Source organism: Felis catus, chromosome D1 (assembly GCF_018350175.1).
Source record: "Felis catus isolate Fca126 chromosome D1, F.catus_Fca126_mat1.0, whole genome shotgun sequence".
In the NCBI taxonomy this organism is placed as follows: domain Eukaryota; kingdom Metazoa; phylum Chordata; class Mammalia; order Carnivora; family Felidae; genus Felis; species Felis catus.
Window position 1 is genome coordinate 98377647 of NC_058377.1, and position 26488 is coordinate 98404134.

At 52.0% G+C, this 26488-nt stretch overlaps 1 protein-coding gene across 1 annotated transcript in view; it reads left to right on the forward strand.

Annotated features, from left to right (window-relative positions):
* Positions 1–19105, forward strand: part of CREB3L1 (cAMP responsive element binding protein 3 like 1) — a 35316-nt gene extending 16211 nt beyond the window's left edge. The window contains 12 exon segments of the mRNA XM_003993204.5: positions 3010–3238; positions 6497–6681; positions 9458–9536; positions 11239–11396; positions 12071–12220; positions 12373–12431; positions 12630–12698; positions 14502–14601; positions 15518–15644; positions 17942–18046; positions 18049–18208; positions 18387–19105. Coding sequence (XP_003993253.2) covers positions 3010–3238; positions 6497–6681; positions 9458–9536; positions 11239–11396; positions 12071–12220; positions 12373–12431; positions 12630–12698; positions 14502–14601; positions 15518–15644; positions 17942–18046; positions 18049–18208; positions 18387–18423 — 1458 coding nt within the window. The 3' untranslated portion in view covers positions 18424–19105.
* The last annotated feature ends 7383 nt before the right edge of the window (positions 19106–26488 follow it).

Here is a 26488-nt window from a genome sequence, read left to right on the forward strand (position 1 = left end):
CCCTGAGCAGGTTCCTGTGGGTACCCCAAAAGGGGTCTCTGAGAAGGACCTGGCTTATCCTGCCTGGAGCCAAGGCCTTCAGGGACCCCAGCCCAGACTGGAGGAAGTATTTCTCCTCTCCCAGGCCCCGGGAAAGGGCTTGGCAAACCCTTATCGCCTGAGAAGCAGCTGCTGGAGAAATACCTTAGCCACTGACTCACTGTCCTCCCTTCTTCACAACCCCCTCCCACTGGGCCCCACACCAGGCCTTTGAGAGACCCTGAAAGAGTGAGCAGGGGCAAAGCGCCCCCAGCTGGGCTGGCCCAGGCCCTGCAGAGGGTATAGCTAGCACAGTCCTGCCTGTGGCTGGCTGGCTGGTTGGCGGGAGGGGGTGGGGAGGGGATGCCCTGTAAATGGCCTTAGTGTAGGATCACAGTTATTCTTAGAGATGTGTTTAGCTGATGCTTCTGACCTCCTGATTCTGTCTCACCCCAGACATTGATAGATAAATGACCTACTGATGGCATTGCCCTCTGGGGAACAAGGACCTGTCCCTCCACCGATGGTTATCATGGGCCAGGTGCTAGGATCCAGCAGGGGAAGAAGATACAGACCGTGCCTCAGGGAGTTTTCAGTCTGGCAAACAGGCAATTCTTGAACAGAAGAATGTCTGCTACAGTTGGGAAAGGACTGGGCAATGAGGGGTTGTGGACACTTTCCTGTTGTACTTGACCCCCTGGGCCTCAGTTTCCTTATCTGTCAAATGCAAATACGCAACTTCCTTATCTCATTGGGTAATTGTGAGGATTAAATAAAATTGTGCATATGAAAGCACTTCGGAAAGTTAAAATCGTAACAAAACCATAAGGTGATGATAAGTTCTGGCAAAGTGGGAAAAGGGGAGAGTACCTGAGTCAATAGTTTTCCACATTTATTTTGTCCTTGATTCTCTGATCATTCTTCAGCTCAGCTCAGCTCAGGCCTGGAGTTACGCTTTTAGGAACTGCAGTTTCCACACTTATAATGGCTAATAACCATTGAGTACTCACTACATACTAGGCACCATTCTGTTATATGTATTCGCTGTATATGTGTTCTATATATAAATGTTGTATGTACTTACTTTACCCTCATAATCCTATAAGGTGAATATTAAGCACCCAACAAATATTTGAACATCATGACAACACTATAAAATAGGAACTATTATTTCCCCTTTACAGATAGGGAAACTGAGGCACTGAGAAGCGAATGACTTAGCAAGTCATGGGGCTAGAATCAAAAACAAGTCCATCTGACTGCACAGATGGTCATGTGGCTCTGAGCCTTATTCTCAGAGGACTTCTCTGTTCACCCCTTCAGGACTGGGGCAGGCTTTGAGTATTCCACGCCAGAAAGGGCCAACAGCTCCAGACCTTGAACCAATCCCCCAGAAGCCAGTCGTTAACCACTCACCAGGTGGGATGCCAGGGCCTGAAGCAACCCCCTCCCACCATCTCTTCCAACCCACCAGCAAATTCATTCAGTCAGTAAATAATGAACAGCAGGAGCATGTCCTTACATGTTTAGAATTCTTAAGAGAGAAAAACAATAAGCACCTACTATGTGCTAGCCGCTGGGTGCTTTATTAATAATAAGAGGCAATGTTTGTTGAGTAATTATTATGTACCAGGGGCCATTATAAGTGCTTTATATGTATCAATTTAATTCTTACAACAATCCTAGGGCGCCTGGGTGGCTCAGTTGGTTGAGCATCTGACTTCAGCTCAGGTCACGATCTCACAGTTTATGAGTTCGAGTCCCGCATCGGGCTCTGTGCTAACAGCTCAGAGCCTGGACCCTGCTTCGGATTCTGTGTCTCCCTCTCTCTCTGCCCCTCCCCCGCTCATGCTCTGTCTGTCTCTGTCTCAGAAATAATTTTTAAAAATTTTTAAAAATTCTTACAACAATCCTAACAAACTATTATCAGTCTCACTGTACAAAGGAGGAAATGAAACAGAGAGAGGTTAATTAACTTTCCCAAGATCTCAGAGACAAGTATTTTTCAGACTTTTGTGTTTCTGAGAAATATATTTCACTGCATTACCAAGTACCTATACACACACACACACACACACACACACACACACACACACAGACAAGATGAAAACCTCACAGGTATTTAACTTCACTGTGTGTAGTGCACTCTGATACTTTCTATTTTTTCTGTTTTATTTTTTCTTAAATCCTGGTTGTGACCTACTAAATTGATTTCACAACCCATTAATGAGTCACCACCCACAGTTTGAACAGCACTGAGTCACAGCTAGAAGTATCAAGGTCAGGATTCGAACCCAAGCAACATGGCTTCAGAGTCTAATCTCTTGGCATAAAGAAGGAATGTCTTGGAAAGGGGAGAGTCTGGTGGCGTGAGGACAGGCAGGGCTGTGCTAATGAGGGGAGTAGAAGCCTTGATAATCCCACAAGGTGGTGTGAAGGTGTCACTCTAGCAAAAAGATAGTACAAAAGTCATTAATATTGCCTTTGAGATGCAAACGTGCTGGCATAGACACACATTCTTTACTTGGTCTTCCCATGAAGTAGGGTGGACAGAGAAACAGACTCAGTGAAACAGAGTGAGAAAGAGACTCAGACTCAATCACAGTCTGAGTGATTGAGCCAAGGTCTCAGAGCCAGAACTACAGCATAGCATCCGGTCACCTGTTCAGGAATGCTTTTCCGCCCTCCACATCTCACTCTTGAGAATGACGACAGTGAGGCTGGAAGTGGCAGTGGAGACGGTGGTGGTGAAAGTAAAGTGGTGACAGCGGTGACGGTCATGATACAAACGATACTAGTTGGTCCTGAGGATGTGGGTACTGGGGAGGTTGGTGGCAATGGCGGTGGCATTAATGATGGCAGGAAGAATAACGGGCAGGTTGCACTGACAGCGGTGGTGGTAGCAGGCCTGAGGTGGGGGGCAGCACAGCAGCACCTGTGCCCCCTTCCCAGGCTAAGCTCACTGTCCCTGCTTCCCTCCTCCTTCCCTAGCATTTCCCTGAGCACCTGGACCACTTCGCGGAGAACATGGAGGACTTCTCTAATGACCTGTTCAGCAGTTTCTTTGACGACCCTGTGCTGGACGAGAAGAGCCCTCTACTGGACATGGAACTGGACTCCCCCACACCAGGCATCCAGGCTGAGCATAGCTACTCCCTGAGCGGTGACTCGGCACCTCAGAGCCCCCTTGTGCCCATCAAGATGGAGGACACCACCCAAGGTACAACAGGGTAGAAGGACCTAAGGACAGCACGGGCCCAGGAGGGGAGGAAGCTTGTGAGGGGTTGGGGGCGCGGGGGAGGCCTTCAGGCTAAGACTCCCAGAGGCACACAGGGGAGTCACCCACAAACACCTCTCAGAGGAGTTCGGCCTCCTGCCTTTTTGTTCTCGCTCATATCAAACCCATACGGGCACTTCTCAAAAGGCTGTTTTGCTGGCTTAGATCAGTTGTGAGCAACGGGTGGTTCCTGGACCAGCAGCGTCACCTGGGAACTTGTTAGAAATGCAGATTCTCAGGCCGCCCAGACTTGCTGGATCAGAAACCATGTGGGTAGGGCCCAGCCTTCCAGGTGATTCTGATGCACACTTGGGTTTGAGAACCACTGACTTAGAGGAAACAGTGGGGGGAACTAAACCATAAATGTGGACGAGTTTCTGAGACTCTGGAACCTTGCCACCCTCTCATACTGCACTGTCCTCTGAAATGCTGCCTGGGAGAGATGCCTGCACCCTAGTTTTATTCCCGAAGGTATAGTGCCCTAAAGCTCCCTTCCAACCAACCTCCCCCCCCCCCCCCCCACGTCCTGCCTGTTTAAGCAAAGGGCCCTTTGAGTCTCTCCTGTCTGGTAACCAACACTGGACAACCCCAGACTGTGCCCCACCTAGAAATGGCCCCTTTGGATGTTTCCTCAAATACAGGTGGTCCTGGCCCTGTCACATTTGGCTAGGTGATCATGGATACATCTCTTAGCCTCTATAAAGCCTCCGTTTCTTCATCTACAAATGGGAATAACTATAAATATTTCTATAGTACTGTGTGGTTTACAAAGTATCTTCATGTTAATTATCTCATTTATCTCTCACACTTTTGTCTTTATCTCACACTTTTTTCGTCTCACTTTTATCGTAATCCCCATTTGTCTGATCAGAAAAATGAGGCTTCAGGAAAACTAAGCTGTTGGGGTCACACACACAGTAAAATGCATAGTAGGGACTTGGGAGCAAGCAAGCTCCTTGATACTAAACCTCACACCCTCACCACCATATTTTTCTGGCTCAAGGGCCAGCAGGGGGTACTGGGTTTGAACCCAAACAGGCTTTGGTGTGCATCCTGATGCCTCCACTAGCTGCTGTGTGATCTTGAGCAAGTTGCTTAATCTCTCTGGGCCTCCATTATAAAATGAAGATAACATATGTGCCATAAGTATTCTGGCCTTGGGGTGGGGGGGGCGCCTGTGTGGCTCAGTCTGTTTACTGTCAGACTCTTGATTCCAGCTCGGGTGGTGATCTCGCAGGTCATGGGATCGAGCCCCAAGTCAGGCTGTGCAGATTCTGCTTAGGATTCTCTCTCCCTCTCTCTGACCGTCCCCTACTTGCTCTCTCTTTCTCTCTCTCTCTCAAAATAAATAAACATACATTAAAAAAAGAACTCTGGCCAGAATTTTTAAACATATACATAAAGTACCCAGTTTAGTGCCCAGTACATAATATATAAAAAGAATTAGTGGCCATTTTAATTGTGCATATAAAAGTCCTATTTAATAGGACTAGGCTAGAACCTAGGACTAAAACAATGAACGTTTAATTCCTCTTTCTCTTCAGAGGACAATGGTTTTGAACGAGTTTCTTAATATTCTTATCTATTAAATGGGGATGATAATAATAGTGCCTGCCCCATAGGATTATTGGGAGGGATAAATGAGTTCATATGTATAGAGGGCTAAGAGCTGCACTTAGCTGCTTCTGAGGGTCTTTGAGATTCCCCAGGGGCAGAGATGGGATGTTATACCCCACTCCATTCACCCCTGAGGGCAGGGCCACCACCTGGGCTTTAAATGGCTGCAGGGCTTGTGGCTGCAGAGGTCTTAGCTTCCCGACATGCCCTGGCCTCTCAGCCAAGCCTCTGGAAGTCATGTCAGTTAGTCCTTAGGCCCCACCCTGGAGAAAGGCAGCATGTGGGGCAGACCCCCTCTCATGGCAGGTTCTCCATCCACCCCCGCTAGGCTAGCCCAGCTCCTTGGCCTCCCCAAGTCTATTTTTAGAGCAATTTGTCTGTGGGCCCTTTGCAGGGGCAGCTTCCCGGAGGCCGGACAACTGGCCCTGTAATTTGGGAAGATTGTGGGTGTTCCTGGAGCCCTGGGGCAGCCTGTGGCCCAGAGCCAGGGCGTTCAGGCTCCCAGCTGGGTGGGGCCTCGTTTCTGAGGTGGGACCAGGCACCACTGACCCCTCTCCCTACCCACAGCAGGCCCCAAAGGCCAAAGCCCCCTCGCCCTTTCCCTGCACACTGGCTCCCCAGACCTGCGCCTCACCTCACCGCTGCCTGGGGCCTGCTGGGGCCACCGTGGGCAGGGCTGACTTAGGGTGCAGGACTGTAGGCACTCATCAGGAAAAGGGGTGATGCCTGCCAGCTCTGTGGCCCAGGTGAGGCCAGAGCCCCACTAAGTGGGCAGAAAAAGGACACTGCCATGGGAAACCTGAACGTCACACCTCACCACCAACATGACCCCCACCCCCATCACCAGGTCCTGTGGATTCTCTCTTCCACATCTGTCCCCAGTATGTCCCTTCCTCTCCATCCCCATTGTCACCTCCTTTCCTCAGGCTTCATCTTCTCTCGCTGGGCTATTTCACCAGCCTGCTGAGAGTCTCCCTGCTTCTGTCTTGCCTGCAGTCAGTCCAATCAATGCATGCACACACGCAGAATGATTTTTTTTTTTTTTTGATATTACAAATCTGAGTGCGCTTAAAACCCTTCAGTCCTTCCCCATTACCTTTAGGACAAAGTCACAGCTGTGAGTCTGGCCCATCTTCCCCTTTCCTTTCCATTCCAGCTGCCCTAAACTTGCTTGTGACTGTCTCTAGGTCCCCAGCGCCTAGCACAGTGCTCAGCAGATGTTCCCTGGATGGCAGCCATTGTGGTGACCATAGCTAGCTTTTATTGAACATTTACTTCTTGCCGGGCACTTTTACAGATGAAGAAGCTAAGGCTCAGAGAGGTTAAGCAACTTGCCTAAGGTCCCACAGCCAGTCAGGAGGGGTCCAGATCTGTTGTCCACACCTGCTGTGTGAGCTGCTGAATGAAGAAGATGCCCCACGTCTTCTGGCCCCAGGCTATGTCACAAGCACCCCCCTCTGCCCTTGCCTGCCTGCCGCCCTCTGTTCCCTGGCATCTCAGTCCAGAGGAGCTCCCAGGGGGAGGAGGGGGGCAGAGCCCTCTGCTCGGGGAGTCCCCTGAGCCTGGTCCTGCCCCCTTCCCCAGACGTGGAACAGGAAGCATGGGTGCTGGGACACAAACTGTGCTCCGTCATGGTGAAGCAGGAGCAGAGCCCGGAGCTGCCCGTGGACCCTCTGGCCGCCTCCTCAGCCATGGCTGCTGCTGCTGCCATGGCCACCACCCCGCTGCTGGGCCTCAGCCCCCTGTCCAGGCTGCCTGTCCCCCACCAGGTGAGCCTGGGGACGGTTCCCAGGGGCTGAGGGAGGGAGGCAGGGTGGTGGGTCTCTGTGGGAAGAGGCCTTCAAAGCCCTGTGTACCCCAGGGCTACGTGAACTGGGAGCCACGTGACCCTTGGGACTGAGGGTCAGAACTCCCATGGACCCCCTCACCTTCCTAGAATGCGCACAAACCGTAGCACCCTCGGAGTAAGCTGGGGGCCTCACTGTGTGCAGAAGGAAGTTTGCAAGGACCCAGGCAGGGCTGAGCATCAGCGGCCTGGTCCACAGTCTCAGAGATAGACATGGCACAGGCCGTGTTATTTTCTCAGAGCATCAGGACTTTAAAAAGGAAAGACCAAATATGAGAATTCGAAAGTTTTGCTGTACTTCAGTTGTATATGCTCATGAGATCAACGTTTTTATCTCATACACTCATGCCATCACCCCACCTTCCCACCTCCCACCACCACCACCCTCCATGATACATGGATAACAGCATTCAGCTATAGATCCAACATCTGAAGAGCCTCCTGGGCCAAGTCTCTGGGCCCTGCCTGTGTCCTGGCTCTGGGCACGTTGCCTTCTTTTTATTCCTTCAGCTTCCTTGTCTGTAAAATGGGAGCATGAACTGGCTCTAAAAGGCTTCTTGGCCCGGAGTCTACAATCTAAGGGCCATCTTAAAATCCCTAGTTACGGGTTTGACTAGCTCTGCCCCCTGCTGGCCACGCATCTCACCCGATCAAAATGTATGTGGCCAAAGGCAAGCTCAGCCCCTCCCTACCCCACCATCAACCAAGGGTCTGCTGCAAAGGTGGAGGATCTGTTGTGACCACCTCCAAGGCTGGCTCAGCGACTCCTCAGGCCTTGGCAAAGCAGGAAGGGAAGGCGCAGCAGCCGCCGCCAGAGTCTTGGAGGTTGGGCACGTGCCTCAGAGAAGGAAACTGAGGCTCAAGCAGCTAAGCGACTTGCCCAGAATCACACAGTCAGAAATAATGAACGGCATTCCAAACTCCGCAAGACCCAGAAGCCCACAGTTCCCACTCTAGCGAGGTCACAACACCCTTGTGGAAGGCACAGGAACCAGAAGTTGGCATTGTCAGTCACAGGCTGTGGGACCCACCCTTTCCATCACAATGCCTTCTCTGTCACTTGAGGGCTGGGCTAGGATGCAGACCAGGGAGTCTCCAAGGTCTCTGCCAATTTGAACCTTCTGCGATTCTTACTCATCTGCCTAAATTGGGGATTCTGTGTCCCACCCAGAATATCATGACCTCTCCCTGCTGGCTGCAGAACCAGAGGGGAGCCTTGGTCCTGAAATCCGGCACCCAACAACACAGTGCCTTCCTCAAAGAGAACACCACTTAGGTGCATGTTGATCATCGTGTGTAGGCAGCCATGTGTGTTCTTGATGTCCTTTCTGTAGCAGCAAGTGGGAATATAAAGAAATAGGGATGCGTGTTTGTTTAAAACATAGATCTAGGGGCGCCTGGGTGACTCCGTCGGTTAAGTGGCTGACTTCGGCGCAGGTCATGATCTCGCAGACCGTGAGTTGGAGCCCCGCGTCGGGCTCTGTGCTGACAGCTCAGAGCCTGGAGCCTGTTTCAGATTCTGTGTCTCCCTCTTTCTGACCCTCCCTCATTCATGCTCTGTCTCTCTCTGTCTCAAAAATAAATAAACATTAAAAAAATTTAAAAAAAAAAACATAAATCTAGTTCTGTTAGTCCCTTGCAATCCAACCCTTTAGGGGCTCCTTATTGTTGCAAACTTCCTTGTCTGGTCCCTTTCTACCTTCTGTGAATCCTCCCACCACCCCCACGCCACCCCCTCACCAAGCCATCTGATCTTGTTTCCTACCCCTCCACCCCTGGCACACACCCCTACCCTCTGGACACCCTGAATACTGAGTTTCCGGATCCAGCCATGCTCTCTGGCCTCTGTGCCTTTGCAGATACTTTTCCCTGCGCTTGGAATGTCTTTCCACTCACCACTGGCCCCATCCTTTATTTGGAACATTCCTGCTTATACTTCAGGACTCGTTTCAAACTTCAGTGGCTGAGGGAGCTTACCCTGAGCCCCCAGCCGGTTCATGCCTTCTTAGTCTGTGCTATTGTTACCGCTCACTGAACAGCTTCAATGTGCCAGACGTTACCTCTCATCCTCTCCGCAAACTCTCTGCAAACCACATAGCAAACCACATAACACCATACCACAGCCTACCGCCTACGTGGCCTTCACAGTCCGTGCAGGGCAGCCTCCACTAAAAAAATGGCCTTGGCCTTGGAGGTCACAAGAAGCTCTCCTTCTCTGAGCATAAGGTCTAAACTACAGTGGGGCACTTGGGTGGCTGAGTCAGTTGAGCGTCCGCCTTCGGCTCAGGTCATGATCTCACAGTCCGTGAGTTCGAGCCCCGCATCGGGCTCTGTGCTGACAGCTCAGAGCCTGGGGCCTGCTTTGGATTCTGTGTCTCCCTCTCTCTCTGCCCCTCCCCTGCTCATGCTCTGTCTCTCTCCATCTCAAAAATAAATAAAAACATTTTAAAAACTTAAAAAAGAAATAAATAAACTACACTAACCACTTGACCATCATTCTCTTCTCTTAGGTCTGACTTGGCTTCTCCATGCCTGAAAACCTGCCTCTGCTCCCTCTGGGCTGTGCTCGGAACACTGAGCCCCGCCACCTCCTTATGTGCAGAGCAGACTGCCAGACTCAGGGGAGGGTGGGAGGTTGAATGGCTTGGTGGGGACAGTCCCAAGGACAGCTGATGGAGATGGACCTATGTCTTCCTCAGGCCCCAGGAGAGATGACTCAGCTGCCAGTGATCAAAGCGGAGCCCCAGGAGGTGAATCAGTTCCTCAAAGTGACACCAGGTAAGTATGTCCAGAAAGGGACTCTGCCTCTCTCCAGTCTTGGGCAGACAGCATCCCTACTCCCTTGGCCCAGCCCACCCATCTCCCTTGACAACTCCCATCTCTCTTGAGAATATCCTTTCCTCCCTGCCCTTCACACTTTCCCTTCCTCAAGCCCCCTTCTTACCCAATCTACAACTGTCATCTCTGTTGCTGACACTCTCTCACCCTGTTTGCTAATCCCCCTCCCATCATTCACTGATGATGCCCACTCTGTAGCCATCCATCCTTCCATCCATTTATCCATCCATCCATCCATCCATCCATCCACCCAGTGAGTTCATTGTGCATGTCCCAGTACCAGGAGCTGGGGAAGCAGAGAGAGAAGACAGTTCCTGTGCCCAAGGAGATCAGAGTAATGAAGGCCAATATCGTAGCAGCCAAATGGATTAAAGTTGGCAGATCCCAGGAGGCCTTGGAAGCCTCCCAGATCTGACAAGGAGGAAGGGAACAGAGGAAGCTTCTTGGATTGGCCAGAAGGAGAAAAGGCTAACTGAATCTTTCCAGTCCCACCCCATTAATCCATCAAACATTCATGAAGCATCTACTATGTATCAGGCCCTGGGCTCAGTAGCACATGCTTTAGAAGTATGAATAAGGCCCCAGTTTCACCCTCAGGTTGCTCACTTTCTTGGAGAGAAGACTCACAGAAGGCAGAAAGGGGCCACTGTGAAAACACATCGCCTTGTAGAGCGCCCTTCTATCCGTAAAGCATTTTTACAAACATTAGCTCATTCCATCCTCGTGGCTCCCTTCCAACAGGAAAGTGAGGCTGGGAGAGGCTAATAAACATGACTATAGGCCACACACTTGGGGCAGGTGACAGCAGAACTTGAACTCGGGCTCTCTGGCTCCAAGTTCAGGGCTCTTTAAGAGGCAAGTCAAAGTCTGGGAAAGGAGAGAGGACTCCTGCAGGGGGCAGTTTGGGGCAGAGCCTAGAAGGATGCAGCTGTTCCTCCTAAGCCTCAGCCCAGAGCCTTCAGGTCTCCACACCTGCTATTAGCTGGACTTTCTGTGCCGACCTGGGAGCTCTCCCTGCAGCTAGGCTCTCGGTCCTCATGGCTCTACCCAAGCTTCTTCCTGACCGCCTCAAGTGTCAGTCTTCCTGATGCTGTGGCCACAGAGAAGCAACAGGGGTGGGGAGGCTGGGGAGAGCAGTGCCCCTGGCTGGTCTGCCGAAAGCCCAATGCTGTCCTGTTACCCTGAAATTGAAAGAGGAACCCCTGGGGTTGATGTGGCTAAAAGTTTTGCAGTGGAAAAAAAGAAGTGACAGAGGCTGTTGCTTGCCCAGCCTGATCCCCATGGCTCTGACTGCGGGCAGATTCCAGTCACCTCTGGGGTTACCAAGCTGGAGGCTCAAAGGGTCTGGACTCTGTGAAGTCAGGGATGGGGGAGGGACTTCAAGAATCTGGCCTCCATGATATCCACAGCAAGGACCAGGCTTAAGGGAGCCAGACCTCTGTGGCGTCAGAGATGGGATGGCACTCAGGAATCAACTTTGGGGATGTCAGCTCATCTATGTGACATGGCAGAGGGGCTTGTGATGTTACAGCTGGTCAAGGCCCCAGTGTTCCGTTCCCCAGTGTCAGGGCTGGCTGACCTCTGATGTCCAAGCAGAGCTGGGATGCAACCCTGCTAACCTGGATTCCCCCGCTCTCCCCAGAGGACCTGGTGCAGATGCCTCTGACGCCCCCCAGCAGCCACGGCAGCGACAGTGACGGCTCCCAGAGTCCCCGCTCTCTGCCCCCCTCCAGCCCTGTCCGGCCCATGGCCCGCTCCTCCACGGCCATCTCCACCTCCCCCCTTCTCACCGCCCCTCACGTAAGCAGCTGGGGGTGGGCTGACCCTAGAGGCAAGGAACTGAGTAAGTCCACCCTGTACATGACCAGCAGGGAAGGGTCTGGGGAGCCCCAAGCCTGATCCTCATCCCTATCAGAATTCAGAGAGGTGCCTGCCTGGCAGATGGGAGTGAGAATCTTTCAATCCTGCTTTGGGGTGAAGAGGAACCAGGTAGAGAGGTCCAAGAGGCCTGCCAAACCCACACTGTTGCTCAGCCAGGACTAGAACTTGACATTCCTGACCTCTAGGGGGATGGCCCAGGCTCTAGAAGGCCCAAAAGCCCCCGGGAAACATGGAGCTAGGCCCTGAGTCCTGGGATGAGTGTGGAGCCTCCCAAGTGGAGACTGTAGGGACATGAGGGGGCTGCTGCTTAGGGGCTCTGGGCAAGCAAGCTTTGAGGCTGTGGATTCCAGAATGGGATCTAGGGACACCCCCGCCCCCCACCACAATAATAGGCTGAGTGTCTAACATGCTGGGCTCCCAGCACTGTTGATTCATGTTATCGGATTTAATTCAGATCCACCCTTTTTCAGATTGGGAAACTGAGGCTAAGAGAGTCAAGTACCTTCCCCAAGTCACACAAAGAGTAAAGGGCAGAGCTTGAACTGGAATCCAGGGCTGTCTGGTTCCTAACCATCATGTCGTACTTCCCACAGAAATTACAGGGGACATCAGGGCCGCTGCTCCTGACAGAGGAGGAGAAACGCACCCTGATTGCTGAGGGCTACCCCATCCCCACGAAGCTCCCCCTCACCAAAGCCGAAGAAAAGGCCTTAAAGAGGGTCCGGAGAAAAATCAAGAATAAGGTAAAGCATGAGCTGGACCCAGCCCCTTCCCTAGGACTTCCTTGGTGGGTGGAAGCCTCTGCTCCCCTGGTGATGCCAGTCCTAAAATTGAGGATCCCCAGGAAGTGGTTACGTGGCTATGGTAACCCCTGTTCGGGGGCTTGCCCCTCTAGATCTCGGCCCAGGAGAGCCGCCGCAAGAAGAAGGAGTACGTGGAATGTCTAGAAAAGAAGTAAGCATCCTGGGCAGGGTGGCAGGCCTGGGACCCACTCCCCAGCCTGCCCCGCTCTCCCTGGTCCTCTCTCAAAGGGCACCAGAGCAGAGGGCGTGGGGAGCGGGATGCCACAGGGAATGGTGGGGCAAGGGTGGGGGACGGGCAGCAGTGGGTCTGGAGGCTGCCTCTGAGCCTTTGCCTACTTGGCCCCCTCAGGGTGGAGACATTTACATCAGAGAACAATGAACTGTGGAAGAAAGTAGAGACCCTGGAGAATGCCAACAGGTGAGTTGTCCCACCTGTCTCCTCCCTGGCCCCCCACCCTTCTGCAGCCAGTGCCTGGCTCTGGCATAGCTCTGGGAGGCAGGAGAGAGACGGGGTAACTGAGTTCAGGATGACAGGAACCCTGCAGAGCCTGGGACCCCTGGCCTCCCATCCTTCTTCATCCGCACATAGCTCTATATGCTATGACAGGGCAGGTGCGACGCTTAAATGAGCTGATGTGGAAAGCAGTGGCTTTCCAAGTGTGACCCCAGACCAGCAGCAGCAGCCCCTGGGAACTTTCAGAAATGCTTATCTTCAGGCCTCAAGCCAGACCTAGTGAACCAGGAACTCCCCGGGGAGGGCTCAGCAACCTGTGTTTTAATAAACCCTCCAGGTGATTTTGGTGCACCCTAAAGTTAGAACCGCTGGTGTAGGTGTTGCTGCTCAGGGTTCTTCTTACCAGCAAACAGCATCGGCACCACCTGCAGAATCAGAATCTGCATTTCCACAAGATCCTTCAGTGATTCACAGGCACAATTAAGTTTGAGAAACATCAGCGTGGAGCCGGCACAGGGCCTGGTGGCCACATAAAATCACAGCCTGGGTTTTCTGTTTTGTTTTGTTTTTTTTATCCCATTCTGCCATGTTTGCGATTCTGGGAAAACCATTAAACCTCTCTGGGCCCCAGTTGCTCTGTCTAAATGGGGATTATAGAAGCTCTGTCTCACAGGATTTGTGCGAAGGCTTGATGAGACGGTGCAAGTAAAGGGCCCAGAGCTGTGCTTGGCATTTGAGAATGCTGAATTCATGTCAGCTCTTCTTCTTCTTTTTTTAATGGTTATTCTGAATTCTTGATGGTGCCTAGCCATGAGCCCACAGTAGGTCTTTAATAATTATTTGCTGGGGTAAATTAAAATGACGTAGATGACAGCTGGTAATTCGCAGGTGCTCAACAGAAGGCTTTTTCCTTCTTTCCTCCCTTCTCCCCCAGCTTCTCCAGCAGGATCCAGCCACTCCCCTGATTGACCTGGAGAATGCCCCCCACTCAGGGAAGGGAGGCGGGAGTCCGCACCCCTCACCCCTCTACCTCTGGCCCAGATTCCTCTCTGGCCCAAAATAGGGCCAGGCCCTTGGAGCTATTTCGCCACCTGCTGTACATTCTGGTAACTGCAACCCCACTGCCCGGCTAGGTGGAGGAAAGCGATGGTTAAACTGTTACTCACCAGGCATGGGCTGAGTCCCCCCTGTGTGTGCCCGGAGGATTCCACGTTGGGTGGGACCCGGTCCTCGCCCTCAGGGAGCCCACAGTTAGTGAAGGAGACTGACATGGCAATCCGTAAATAAATGAAGTGCTGCAGGTGCTGTGATAAAAGCAACAAAACAAAATCAACGAAAATGGGAGTTACCATTTACTGGACCCTCACTACACACCAGACAGCTGCCACACGTGGCCGTCTTATCAGCTCAGGGAGTTGTGGGGTTCAAAGACAGGAAGGTCAATTCAGCTGTGGCTGGTGTAGGTGAAGAAAAAGGTGACCTCAGCCCAGGTGGGGTAGACCCTCCTCCCACCCCCACTTTGGTGAGGAGCAACCCTGAACTCCCATAGGGTGACCTAGCTGTTCACTATGAGACAGGCCCCAGGTCCCCCCCAAGCCACACCGCAGAGGAGCCAAGCGGGAGGTGACCTTTTCTGTCGTGACTGAAATGGATACCTGGTGTGGAGGCTAAGGCTGGAGCCAGCCCAGGTGCACCCTGGGAGAGCTCCAGGAGGCAGAGATGCCTGCGGGGTCAGAGCGTGCCAGGTGACCACTGTGCCCTCCTCAGGACCCTGCTGCAGCAGCTGCAGAAACTCCAGACTCTGGTCACCAACAAGATCTCAAGACCTTACAAGATGGCCGCCACCCAGACTGGGACCTGCCTCATGGTAGGTGCTGTTCCCTCACCCCAGGGCCACACAAGGACAAGACTTCCCCAGGCTGGCTTTCTAGGAAAGCAGGCAGAGCTTGGAGGGTTTGGCCACATCACCAAGGTACACGATCCTAGTGCCTGGTGAGCTGGCTCCTGCAGACCCCAGCCTCTTTCACCAAGCCCATGGAGCCTTCTAGAACATGACCTTCCGTGATGAATTCTAACACCGTGTGGATGTGTAGTGGCTCACGTGAACCCAGCTAGGGGATAGCAGGGCAAGTCCCTTGAGGAGGCCACTTCTACAAGGCCGCTGGGGAGGAAAGGGCTTAAGGAAACACAAGGAAGTTTGGACTTGGTTCTTTCTTTCTGGAACCAATAGAGAGGAGAAGGTTGAGCAAATCTCTAGAAAGCCAAAAGAATATGCAGGGTGTGGCTCAGGCCTCTGCAAGACCCTCTTCCACTCTGTCCTGGAAATGTGCGGCCTGCTGCCCCCTGGCTGATCACTCCCCAGGCCCTCTGAGAGCCTCACACTGTCAGGTGGCAGTCACCCTGTGGGCAGGGCTCAGTTCCTGGTGCGTGACTCTCAGCTCCTCTTGTGAGAACCTGGTATGATGCTCTGTCCCCCTCCCTTAACCCCCCAAGCCCCCACCTACTCCTTTCTCCCTGTCCTGATTCCTCCACCTTATAGGTTATAACCATGTTGACCACTTTCCTCTTTTTCTAATGCTGCCTATGGCGGTTCCCTACAATGAGCTGAGATGGCCTGAGCAGCCTCCCCAACCTTCTCCAGAAAGGGTAGAAGAGCCCACATCTAGGGGGTAGTTGGCTCTGGGTGCTGCTTTTTTGGAAAAATAGAGAGCCTTTTATACCTATTGGTTTGGGGGCAGAAGGATTGAGGGTGGCTCTGACCACCGCTCTCTCTCCACTACCAGGTGGCGGCCTTGTGCTTCGTTCTGGTGCTGGGCTCCCTTGTGCCCTGCCTCCCTGAGTTCTCCTCCAGCTCCCAGACTGTGAAGGAAGACCCCGTGGCCGCTGACAGCGTCTACACAGCCAGTCAGAGTGAGTGGGCCAGGCTATGTTAACCTGAGCCAGGCCATCTTCCCTCAGCCCCAATTTCCAGACAGAAGCCAGACACGAGAATGGAGCCAGGTTCTGGGTGGGCGTTATCTTCTTCTGTGCCCTCATTTTGCAAATGGGGAAACTGAGGCTCCAAAAGGGCATATGATTTATTCAATGTTGGTTGTAGAATTGGGACTGCAGGGCAGACCCCCTAATCCCAGCCCACCCAAGAGTGGCTCAGAGGGACTAACAGGAATGTTCCCACCCTAGCCCCAACGAATTATGGTACCGGTGGTCATGGGGCATCTGCTAGATACCATTAGTATTTCACGAATGGGATGGCAAATGAGTTTCAGTTCAAGGGCCCTTTCCAATAAGATGGTGGTGGCTGTCTGAAGCACTATGTGAAGGACCCTGACATAGCACTCAGGAGCAGCAGGAAGGAGTGCCAAGACCCACTGGTAATGTCTACCTTGGGCAGAAGAGGGGCCGTGGTGGTGTGAGCTCAGATATTTTCCGTCCCATAGGGGGTTGTAAGGTACAGTGGTTAAGAGCGGGGGGCCTCAGAGTCGGTTGTACCTGCCGTGGCCGTTTGCTAACTGCGTGACCTTGGGCATGTGCCTTAAGCTCTCTAAGCATTAATTTCTTCATCTGAAACGCGGGAGTCACAGCTCTACTCTTACCAAGCACGGTTGTTGTGACAACTAGATGGCAAGGTGCACAAACACTCTTAGCACAGTGTCTGGTGTAGAGCAAGCACTTACTAAATGAGCACACTGCCACCTTTTCGAGGACCACACGAGAGGAGAGAAAAGGTATAATATGTGGGTGGCAAGGGGGAGAACTGGTAGAGGGTGCAGCAAAGAATAGTATGGATTTCCAGAGGCAGAAGATACTTCAGGTAGACCCACAGAGGAACTTTCTGGCTGTTCATCATTTACCAGGAACGAATTTATCTAGCAGGGCAGGAGGAAGAGGAAACAGATGGGAGGTCAGAGAGGGAGGGGACAGGGAGGAGTGAGATTGGAGAAGGAGAGATATGCAGGGAGAATGAGCTAGACCAGCAGGGCCTTGAGGGGAGGAAGGGGTGGGGAGGGTTAGGGGAAGAGGAAGTGGAGGTGGTGAGTGAAAACCACTCCCTGGACAAGGGTGGCCTGAGAAGACAGGACAGTTGCTAAGGGAGGTGGGCCACAGGGGTGTAAGGGCTTGCGAGTCACGTATCCATTTTCCAAGAGCAGAGGGGCTCTTGTATATTTGGAGGTAGAGGAAACCCCAGGAGAGGAAGGGATGGAAGTTGGGGGTGGGGGCAGCATTAATGAACAAAGCCAGAGTCAGAGGAGGCGAGGGAATGAAGGAGCCCCTTGCAGTGAATGCAGTGCATGGCAGGCCCTGTGTGCATCTGTGGTAGGAAGTGGCTTCTGGAACGGGCTTTTCAGAGCTGGTGTATTGCTCAATTGCAGGGAGTGCCTTTCACACAGACCCTTGGGTCAGGGCCTGAGGGCTGGAGCCAGGCAGACCTGGGTTTGCCTCTCACCTCTAGCGTCCCCGATAAGTAGAACCTCGGTTACCTGTTCTGTGAAACTGGGCTAAAAATATCTCGTTCCCAGGAGTTTCTGTGAGTTGTTAGTGATTTGATACAGGTCAAAGGGCTTTGCACGATGCCTGGCACAAAGTAGATATCCAGGGGCGTGTGCGTGGCTCAGTCGGTTAAGCGTCTAACTCTTGATCTCAACTTGGGTCTTGATCTCAGGATTGTGAACTCCAGCCCCGCACTGGGCTCCACACTGGGCATGAAGCCTGCATAAAACAAAACAAAACAAAACAAGATCGATATCCACCAAATTTGTTTTCTTTTCCTTCATTTCCCTGAAGGGCATACTAGGGCCTAGAATGGGGAAGAGATTGATTCAAGGTCTCACAGAAAGTGAATAGTGGAGGTGGGATTAGAATTCAGCTCGCAGATGCCCCGCCCCGGTATCCTCTGCTTAGGAAGAACTACTTTCTCAGAGTGCTTACTATGAACAGTTCCAATCACTTTCCCTATATTGTCTCATTAAACCACATCTACTTGAGGTTGGCCCTAGTATCTCTATTTTACAGATGAGCAAACTGAGGCTCTGAAAGGCTAAAGCAAAGGCCTGATTTTCCTGAGGTCATGCAAATTGGAAATGTTAGAGCTAGGATTCAAACTCAGGTCTGCAAGATTTCAGGACCCTCATCGTTAACTAGTGGGCCAGGAACGTGGCTGGGAGGAGGGGGCCTCGACAACTGAGGCTCACCCTGTGCTCTCTGTCTAGTGCCCTCCCGGAGCCTCCTGTTCTACGATGAGGGGGCAGGCTCGTGGGAGGATGGCCGCAGTGCCCTGCTGCCTGTGGAGCCCCCAGATGGCTGGGAGATCAAGCCGGGGGGCCAGCAGAGCAGCGGCCCCAGGACCACCTGCAGCTTGACCACCTGGACAGCACCCACGAGACCACCAAGTACCTGAGTGAGGCCTGGCCAAAAGACGTCGGTGGAAATGGCACCAGCCCCGACTTCTCTCATCCCAAGGAGTGGTTCCGTGAGAGGTGAGTGGGTGGCCCCTTCCCTTCCTGGCATCCCAGTCTCCACCCACACTGTGCCCTGGTCCCCGTGTCAGCCACACATCCCCAAGGCCCCATCTGTCCCGCATCCTGATCCAGCATGCAGAGGGGTGAGAGGGTCCTTCACTGGACAGATTCACCCTGATTTCTGTTCTCTCTCCAGGGATCTGGGCCCCAATACCACCATCAAACTCTCCTAGGCCGTGCCAAGACCCAGGACACAGGACGTACCCCCTGGCGCCCAGAAGAGGGGTGGTCTTGCTCTCTAACCCGGATCCAGCTTGTACCCCTGCCCCCTGGGCTCCCAGCCCAGGAGAAGGGGTTCCACTTTTCCCCAGACCTTCTTTGCCCCAATCTTTACCAGGGCCTTTCCTTTCCCCACCACAATCGGACTGTTCCCTTGGGCTGACCACTCTGTTCTCACCCCACCCTCCCACAACCATCCGTCCTTCTCAGATAAACCACTCACTGGGCTAACCCCTTCCTTTCTCATAATGACCAACACGACCACTGCCTCCCTGCCCCCCCCCCACAAACATACACATGAACATACCGACACACACACACACACACACCCCTCACCCCCGCCCCACTGTACAGAGACCAAGAACAGAAATTGTTTGTAAATAATGAACCTTATTTTTTATTATTGCCAATCCCCTAAGATATTGTATTTTACAAGTCTCCATCCTCCCTTCACCCCTCCCTTGTTTTATATTTTATGAAGTTAGTGCGGGCTTTGCCGTTCCCTGGCCCTCTCCTGGCCTCCCCTGCTGCTGCCCAAGCCGCTGGGCCTTTTTAATTGCCAAACTGCTTCGTCCATCAGCTCAGCACATGCTTTAAGAAGGCAAAAGTAAAAAAAAAAAAAAGATGCAGCATCAATTCCCGACTTTGTGCCTTTCTTCATGGGGGGGGGGGGGAGGCAACAAAGACTGAGGGATGGGGGAATGAGAAGGGGACGTTTATATTCCGACAGGGTCTGATTGGGAGCATGGGGATATGAGGAGGCATTTCTTCTGGGCTCCCTCTTCCAGCCAGGTGCAGGATTCAAACTAGATGGTCAAAAGCTTCTGCTATAATCCCCCCCACCCCACGGCTCCTCCTCCTACTGCTGACTGTGGAGGCAGAAGAGCAGATGAGCCACCGTCTTGGCCTTTGGGGATGCGAACTGCAAGTGTCAAGCATCTCCTTGGACCAGACGCTGTGCCACACACTTTGCATGCAGGACCCAGTTTGGTCCTCCTAAGACCTGCCAGCATTTCAGCTCTCGTATCCTTTGCCTCAGCTGGGTTGAAGGTACAGACTCCAGAGGAGGAAGAGCTGTGTTTGACTGACTCCCGGAGCTGCCACTCACCAGCTGTGTGTGACATGGCCTAAGGTGGCCTCCAAGCTTCCCGACCCCACACTCCCCCCACCCCGGTACACACCTGTTTAATCCCTTCCCCTAGGGTATGTAGAGGACCTGTAAATATAAGGGGATGTCACTCCCGTAATTAGGTGACCTTTTATAGCAATAGTAAAGAGATTTTGCAGTTGTAATTAAGATCCCAAATCAATTGATTTTGAGTGCATCAAAGGGGAGATTATCCTTAGTGGGTGTGACTTAGTCAGGTGAATGCCATTTAAAAAGGGACTGGGCGGGGCACCTGGGTGGCTCAGTCGGTTGAGCGTCCGACTTCCGCTCAGGTCATGATCTCACGGTCCATGAGTTCGAGCCCTGTGTTGGGCTCTGTGGTGATAGCTCAGAGCCTGGAGCCTGCTTTGGATTCTGTGTCTCCCTCTCTCTCTGCCCCTCCCCCGCTCATGCTCTGTCTCTCTCTCTCTGTCAAAAATAAACATTAAAAAAAAATAAAAAATAAAATAAAATAAAATAAAATAAAAGGGACTGGGCAGGGGCGCCTGGGTGGCTCAGTCGGTTAAGCGTCCGACTTCGGCTCAGGTCATGATCTCACAGTCCATGAGTTCAAGCCCTGCATCGGGCTCTGTGCTGACAGCTCAGAGCCTGGAGCCTGCTTCGGATTTTGTGTCTCCCTCTCTCTCTGACCCTCCCCCGTTCATGCTCTGTGTCTCTCTGTCTCAAAAATAAATAAACATTAAAAAATAAAAATAAAATAAATAAATAAAAAGGGACTGGGCAGGGGCGCCCGGGGGACTCAGTTGGTTAAGTGTCCAACTCAGGTCATGATTTCACGGTTCGTGGGTTCGAGCCCCACATCAGACTCTGCACTGATGGTGCGGAGCCTGCTTGGGATTCTCTCTCTCCCTCTCTCTCTGCCCCTCCCCCACTTGCACTATCTCTGTCTCTCTCCAAATTAAATAAACTTAAAAAAACAGAAAACCTTTAAAAAAAATAAAAATAAAAAGGGACTGGGCAGGGTGCCAGCGTGACTCATAAGCATCCAACTCTTAATTTAAGTCCAGGTCATGACTTCACGGTCCGTGGGTTCAAGCCCTGCATCCGGGCTCCGTGCTGACAGCGTGGAGACTGCTTGGGATTTTCTCTCTCTCTCTCTCTCTCTCTCTCTCTCTCTCTCTCAAAAATAAATAAAGGGGTGACTGGGTGACTCAGTCAGTTAAGCGTCTGACTCTTGGTTCCAGCTAGGGTCATGATTGTGGTTCATGGGTTCGAGCCCCAGGTAGGGCTCTGCACTGACAGTGTGGGGCCCACTTGGGATCCTCTCTCTCCCTTTCTGTCTCTCTCTCAAAAGAAATAAATAACGTTAACAAATAAATAAATAAACTTAAAAAACAAAAAAGGGACTGAGCATCTCCTGAAAAGAAATAGTACGGTGCTGGGGCCTTGAAGTACACAGCCGTGTTGTGAACTACACAGAGGAGGTGGCCTCGAGGAGCTGAGGGCCTCAGAGCTATAGTGGCAAGGCATTGAATTCTGCCAACCACTTCAACAAGCTTGGAAGCAGACCTCGGCTCCAGATGAGACCCCAGGGCAGCCAACACCCGGACTGCAGCCTGCGAGAGCCAGAGCTCAAGACGCGGCGAGGCTGTGCTCTGAGTCATGGAAACTGAGGTCATACATATGTTGTTTTAAACTGCCATCTTTGTGGTGATTTGTTACACAGCACAGGAAAGTAAGATACTATGTAACCGGAATCTCTCTGAGCTTCCATTTCTCCATTTGAATTTTTTTTTCTTCGTTTATTTATTTTTGAGAGAAAGAGACGGAGTGTGCGAGCAGGGGAGGGGCAGAGAGAGAGAGAGACATACACACAGAATCCCAAGCAGGCTCCAGGCTCCAAGCTGTCGGCACAGAGCCCGACCCGGGGCTCAAACCCACAGACTGTGAGATCGTGACCTGAGCTGAAGTCGGATGCTTAACCGACGGAGCCACCCAGGTGCCCCACATCTCTCCATTTGTGAAAGGAGGATATAAATAACATCAAGGCATGAGGTGGTTGTGGGAACTTAGTGAGGTAAATTATATAAGGTGCTTAGAACAGGGCCTGGCCCATGGTGACTCCAACAGAGATTAGCTGTGCATTTAGAGGCAGTATCAATCAGAGGGCTAAGGGCCAAGCTAGGGGTGCTATCATGGCACAAAGGAGGGTACCTCACCCAGACTTGAGGAGGAAGGGCTTCCTGGAAGAGGCGACATGGACTCTTGGAAGTGGGCAAGAGAGAGGAAAGGGGCTTTTCAGATAAAGGGGGCAGCCTGAGCAAAGGCCCCCAAGATGGGAGAGAGCAGGAAAACTTCAAGAAAATTCAAGGGGCGCCTGGATGGCACAGTTAAGTGTCTGAGTCTTGATATAATGCCTCAGGTCACGATCTCGTGGGTCGTGGGATCGAGCCCTCCATCAGGGTCTGCACTGACAGTGAAGGGCCTGCTTGGGATTCTCTCTGTCTCTCTGTCTCTCTCTCTCAAAATAAATAAATAAACTTTTTTTTTTTTAAGTCAAATAGTTTAGAACAGCTGGATGGTAGAGAGCAAGGAAGCAGAGAGCTGAGGCCTGATTGGTGATCCGGGGCCACACCCCAAGGGGCCTCGAACGCCTTGCTAAGAGGCATTTGCACTTTATTGTACAGGCATGACTCTTTCATACTCAGAAGCAGGGCATGGTGGTGGAGTGATGCCTACACTGGCTGCCCCTGGAAAAGCTGGACAAGACTGGACGGGACTATGGAACCTCAGAACTGGCCATCAGGCCCCATCCTCTCATCCTCTTCCTCCGCAGCCGCTTCTTGCCCACTTGATGGGGACTTCGCTGCCTGCTGCTGGGCATCAGTTATAACTGTAGAGCTTTCAGTTCTCTACAGCAAGTCCATGAAAGGCTGGGCTCTCGGCCCCAAGCTGCTGCTGTTGTTATTATTATTGTTATTATTTTAAGTTTATTTATTTATTTTGAGAGAGTGAGCATGAGCAGGGGAGTGGAAGAGAGAGGGGGAGAGAGAGAGAGAGAGAGAGAGAGAGAGAGAGAGAGAGAATCCCAAGTAGGCTCCGTGCTGTCAGCACGGATCCCAGCGCAGGGCTCAAACTCACGAACCATGAGATCATGACCTGAGACAAAACCAAGAGCCGGGCACTTAATCAACTGAGCCACCCAGGCACCCCTCTTCTTATTATTAACAGTAACTTTCAGCAGACCTCTTTCCTGAGATTCATCCATTCCCTCTATCAGTCTGCAACAAAGTGTCCTCAAAGGCGCTAGGCTGGTAGTCAAGGCTGGAAAGTAAACCGGCCTCGCGGCCAGTGTGATGGAAGGGTGAACAGAAGAGAATCATGTATTTCAGATTGGGTGGGTCAAGGAGGGCAACTCAGAGGAGGTGGCCCTTGACTGGAGCGTTAAAGCATGGGTAGGAGTTGGTCAGGTAGAGAGGGGTCAGGGTTTTGGGGTGGAGAGAATGGCCAAGTGCAACGGCATGGAGCCATGAGAAACAGGGCCAGGACTGAAGGGAGGCAAGGGGGCCATTAGGTTGCAAAATGCATAGAGGTGTTTGTACCAACAAGTCTGAGAATGAGCCCTCCTTAAATAGTGCACTCAGGCACCCAACCTGCCTCACCTTACTTAGTTCTGGCCCTGATGAAAACGATGGCCCCTTCAAGGATCTAAAGAAACATCATTTTATCCTGAAGGTGATGGGGAGCTACTACATATTTTTAAGCCAGAGAGTGAGATCATCAGATCTGCCTGTCCCAGGGCTCTGCAGGGGGTATAGCAAGGGTGAGACAGAGTCCAGAGATAATTAGAAAGAATTATCAACGGCTTTGACATCAAATTGGCCATGGGGTGTGAGAACGAGGGCAGAGCCTGGGATGACATTGAGGTGTCCGACGTGGAGGCCATGGTGGATGATGAGATCGTTGGCCAAGACCGGGAATAAAGGGGGAGGAGCAGGTTTGGAGAGAAAAAGAATTCACTTCAGCACATCTCGAATTCGAGGTGCTTAGAGAATATTCACGTTAACATGGAAGACTAGGGCTTGGGAGAAAGGGATGCCAGGTGGAGATTAGGACTTTGTTAGCACCCAGGGGGTGTGTTAGAGTCTTGCGTGTACATAAAGGAAAGGGAGATAAGGGCAGAACTCCAGGAAGATGGACCATAAGAAACAGTGGAAGAAGAGGAGTGAACCAGGAGGCTGAGAAGAAACGACTGGAGAGGGGAGGAAAAGCAGGAGACGAGAGCGTCCCAGAAGCTGACAGAGGAGAGCCTCCGGGAGTGGAGCCCAGGGGTGTCCAATGGCCTCTGAGAGGTTGGGAAAGATGAGAAGAAGACAAGGCGTCTGCTCCTTTTGACAAGAGGAGGTCACCAGTGACCGTGGTCAGAGCTGTGTTGGGGAGAGCTGAGGCGGAAGTGAGAACAGGAGGACTGGATGGGATGGGGGTGAGGAGACCCGGGGGATGCAGGGGATTGTTTCAAGGAGCTCCACTATGAAGGAACAGAGGGTGGCACCTGGAGGGTGGACATAAGTGAGATCAAGAGCAATTTGGGGCTATTCTTTTTTTTGTTGTTAAGTTTTTATTTAAAGATTTCCTTTTTTTTTTTTTTTAAGAGAGAGAGCATGATTGGGAGAGGGGCAGAGAGAGAGAGAGAGAGAGAGAGAGAGAGAGAGAGAATCCCAAGCAGGTTCCATGCTCAGTGCCTCAGCGCAGAGCCCGACACAGGGCTCGATCCCATGACCCTGGGATCATGACCTGAGTCAAAATCAAGAGTCTGATGCTCAACCAACTAAGCCACCCAGGTGCCCCCTTTTTAAGTGTTTATTGAAATTCCAGTTAGTTAACATACAGTATGATTTTAGTTTCAGGTGTGTAATATAATGATTCTTTTAGATGGGAGAGAGTTGACCATGGTTATTTCTAGAAGACAAAGAACCAGCAGAGAGGGAAGAGGATAGATGAGAGGCATGGGGCAAGGATCCATAGAAGAGATGGAGAGGTCCACTCTGGACCAGAGAGGCCCGGACAAAGGGAAAGCATTCTGTAGATGCAGAATGTGTGGAGACAGGAAACTGAGGCAGCCCCCCGCGCTGTGGCTGTGAACCTGGGGAGCAATGGTGAGGGTTGGCATGGGAGTTGAATTGGGGGGAAAGGGGAAAGTTTGAAATAGCAGCTCAGAGGAATGGGAAACCAGGCTGACTTTGGGGGGGACCCTTCATCATTTATTCATTAATTCATTTAACAACTATTTACAGGGTATCCCTTATAGGCAAGGCACCACGCTAACATTGGAGCACAGACAAGACTCGGCTCCTGATGCCCAAGGGGTTGAAATCTATCATTCTCCTGTTGTTGACCAGCGACCATCTGCCAGGCATTGAACTGATCATTTTACGTGTCCCCATTAGGAATCAAAATAACCCTAAAGGTTGGGTATGTCTACAGACTAAGAAAGTGGGGTTCAGGGAGGTAAAATGACTTGACCAAGGTCATGCAGCTAGTAAGTGGCCAAGATGGTATTTGAGCTCAGGCCTGTTTGGTTTTCATGCTGCCCCTCCAGCTCTCCAGCTCTCTCTCCAGTGCCCCTTCCTCTCTCCTCTAGATGCCCTTCCTCTCAGCCCAGCTTTTTATTCTTGCAGTAGTTCCAAGGATATTGCGGCTTCCTGGACGACTAACCCAGAGAGCCCAGGGTTTGGCGAACTGGTCTAAGTGAGGTCATCTGTGATCACCACCTCTGCCTGTGCATCCCATGCAAGGCAGTCTTTCCTGCCTATGTAACGACGCAGGGTTAATCCCCTTGCACAAGCCACTTGTTGACTAACCACCTCTTCAGGGCCATGTGTCACTGTCCCTAAGGGGGGGGGGGCACATCCCCCATGTGTCCCTGGTGATGGATCTGCAACCTTCACACTCTATTGTCAGCTGTCTTTGCCCCCTACCCACATGTGATGGCTTTCAGGGTGCCAGTCATCCTGTGCAGATTGCCACAACAAACCCTTTGTTACACATGGAAACCAAACCTCTAGAAGCAGGGAGAACAACTGTGGGCAATGCCTGGAGCTGGAATAGACCAGGGCAAGGTTCCCATTCCAGAAGGCTGGATGGCCCCAGAAGCCATCCGGCCAAATTGGGGTATAACCGGTGCTCCTGGGTCACTGGGGGAGAGAAGCTGGGAACTCACCTCCAAAGGAGGCATAGTTTCTCTGTCATCAGAGTGGCAGTTAAGAGCAGAGGTGCTGATGTCTGTGCTGCACTTCAGTGTGTGACCTTGGCGAGTTACCTAACCTCTCAAAGCTTCAATGTCCTCATCTATCAAATAGTTCCCACCCTCATAAAGTTGCTGTGAGGGCTAAGTGAAAGCTTGCACACGAAGCTCTTAGCACAAGGTCAGCTATACAGTAAACATTGTAAAAGGCATTAGCTATTATTTTCTGAGCGCAGAGGCAGTGGGCTGGAGATGATCAAAACAGCTAGCGGCAGCTGGGAGAGGCCGCAGAAGGTGGCCAGACTGGTCAGGGGAGAGGCCTTCATTTTTCCCTTGGATTCTCAGGAAGTGAGAGCCACGGCTCAACGGCTCAACGATAACACAGTCAGCAGCTGGTCCTAAGTAGGGGAGGTGTGAGGACGGAGGAGAGATGCTTCAGTTTAAAAAGGATTGAGTGGGGAGAGCTCGGCAGGAAAGAGCTGCACAAAAAAACCAACGTGGAAACCCAGCAGCTAGGCAGCTGGTGAGGGAATGTCAAATCCAGATAGAACTACCATAATTCATGGTATAGGAGGTTACCCTGGGCCAAGCTGCTTGGAAAATTAGCAATCTCAAGGGCACACTGGGGGGGGTGGGGGGAGACAGGTAGAGGGGCTCCCTCCCAATT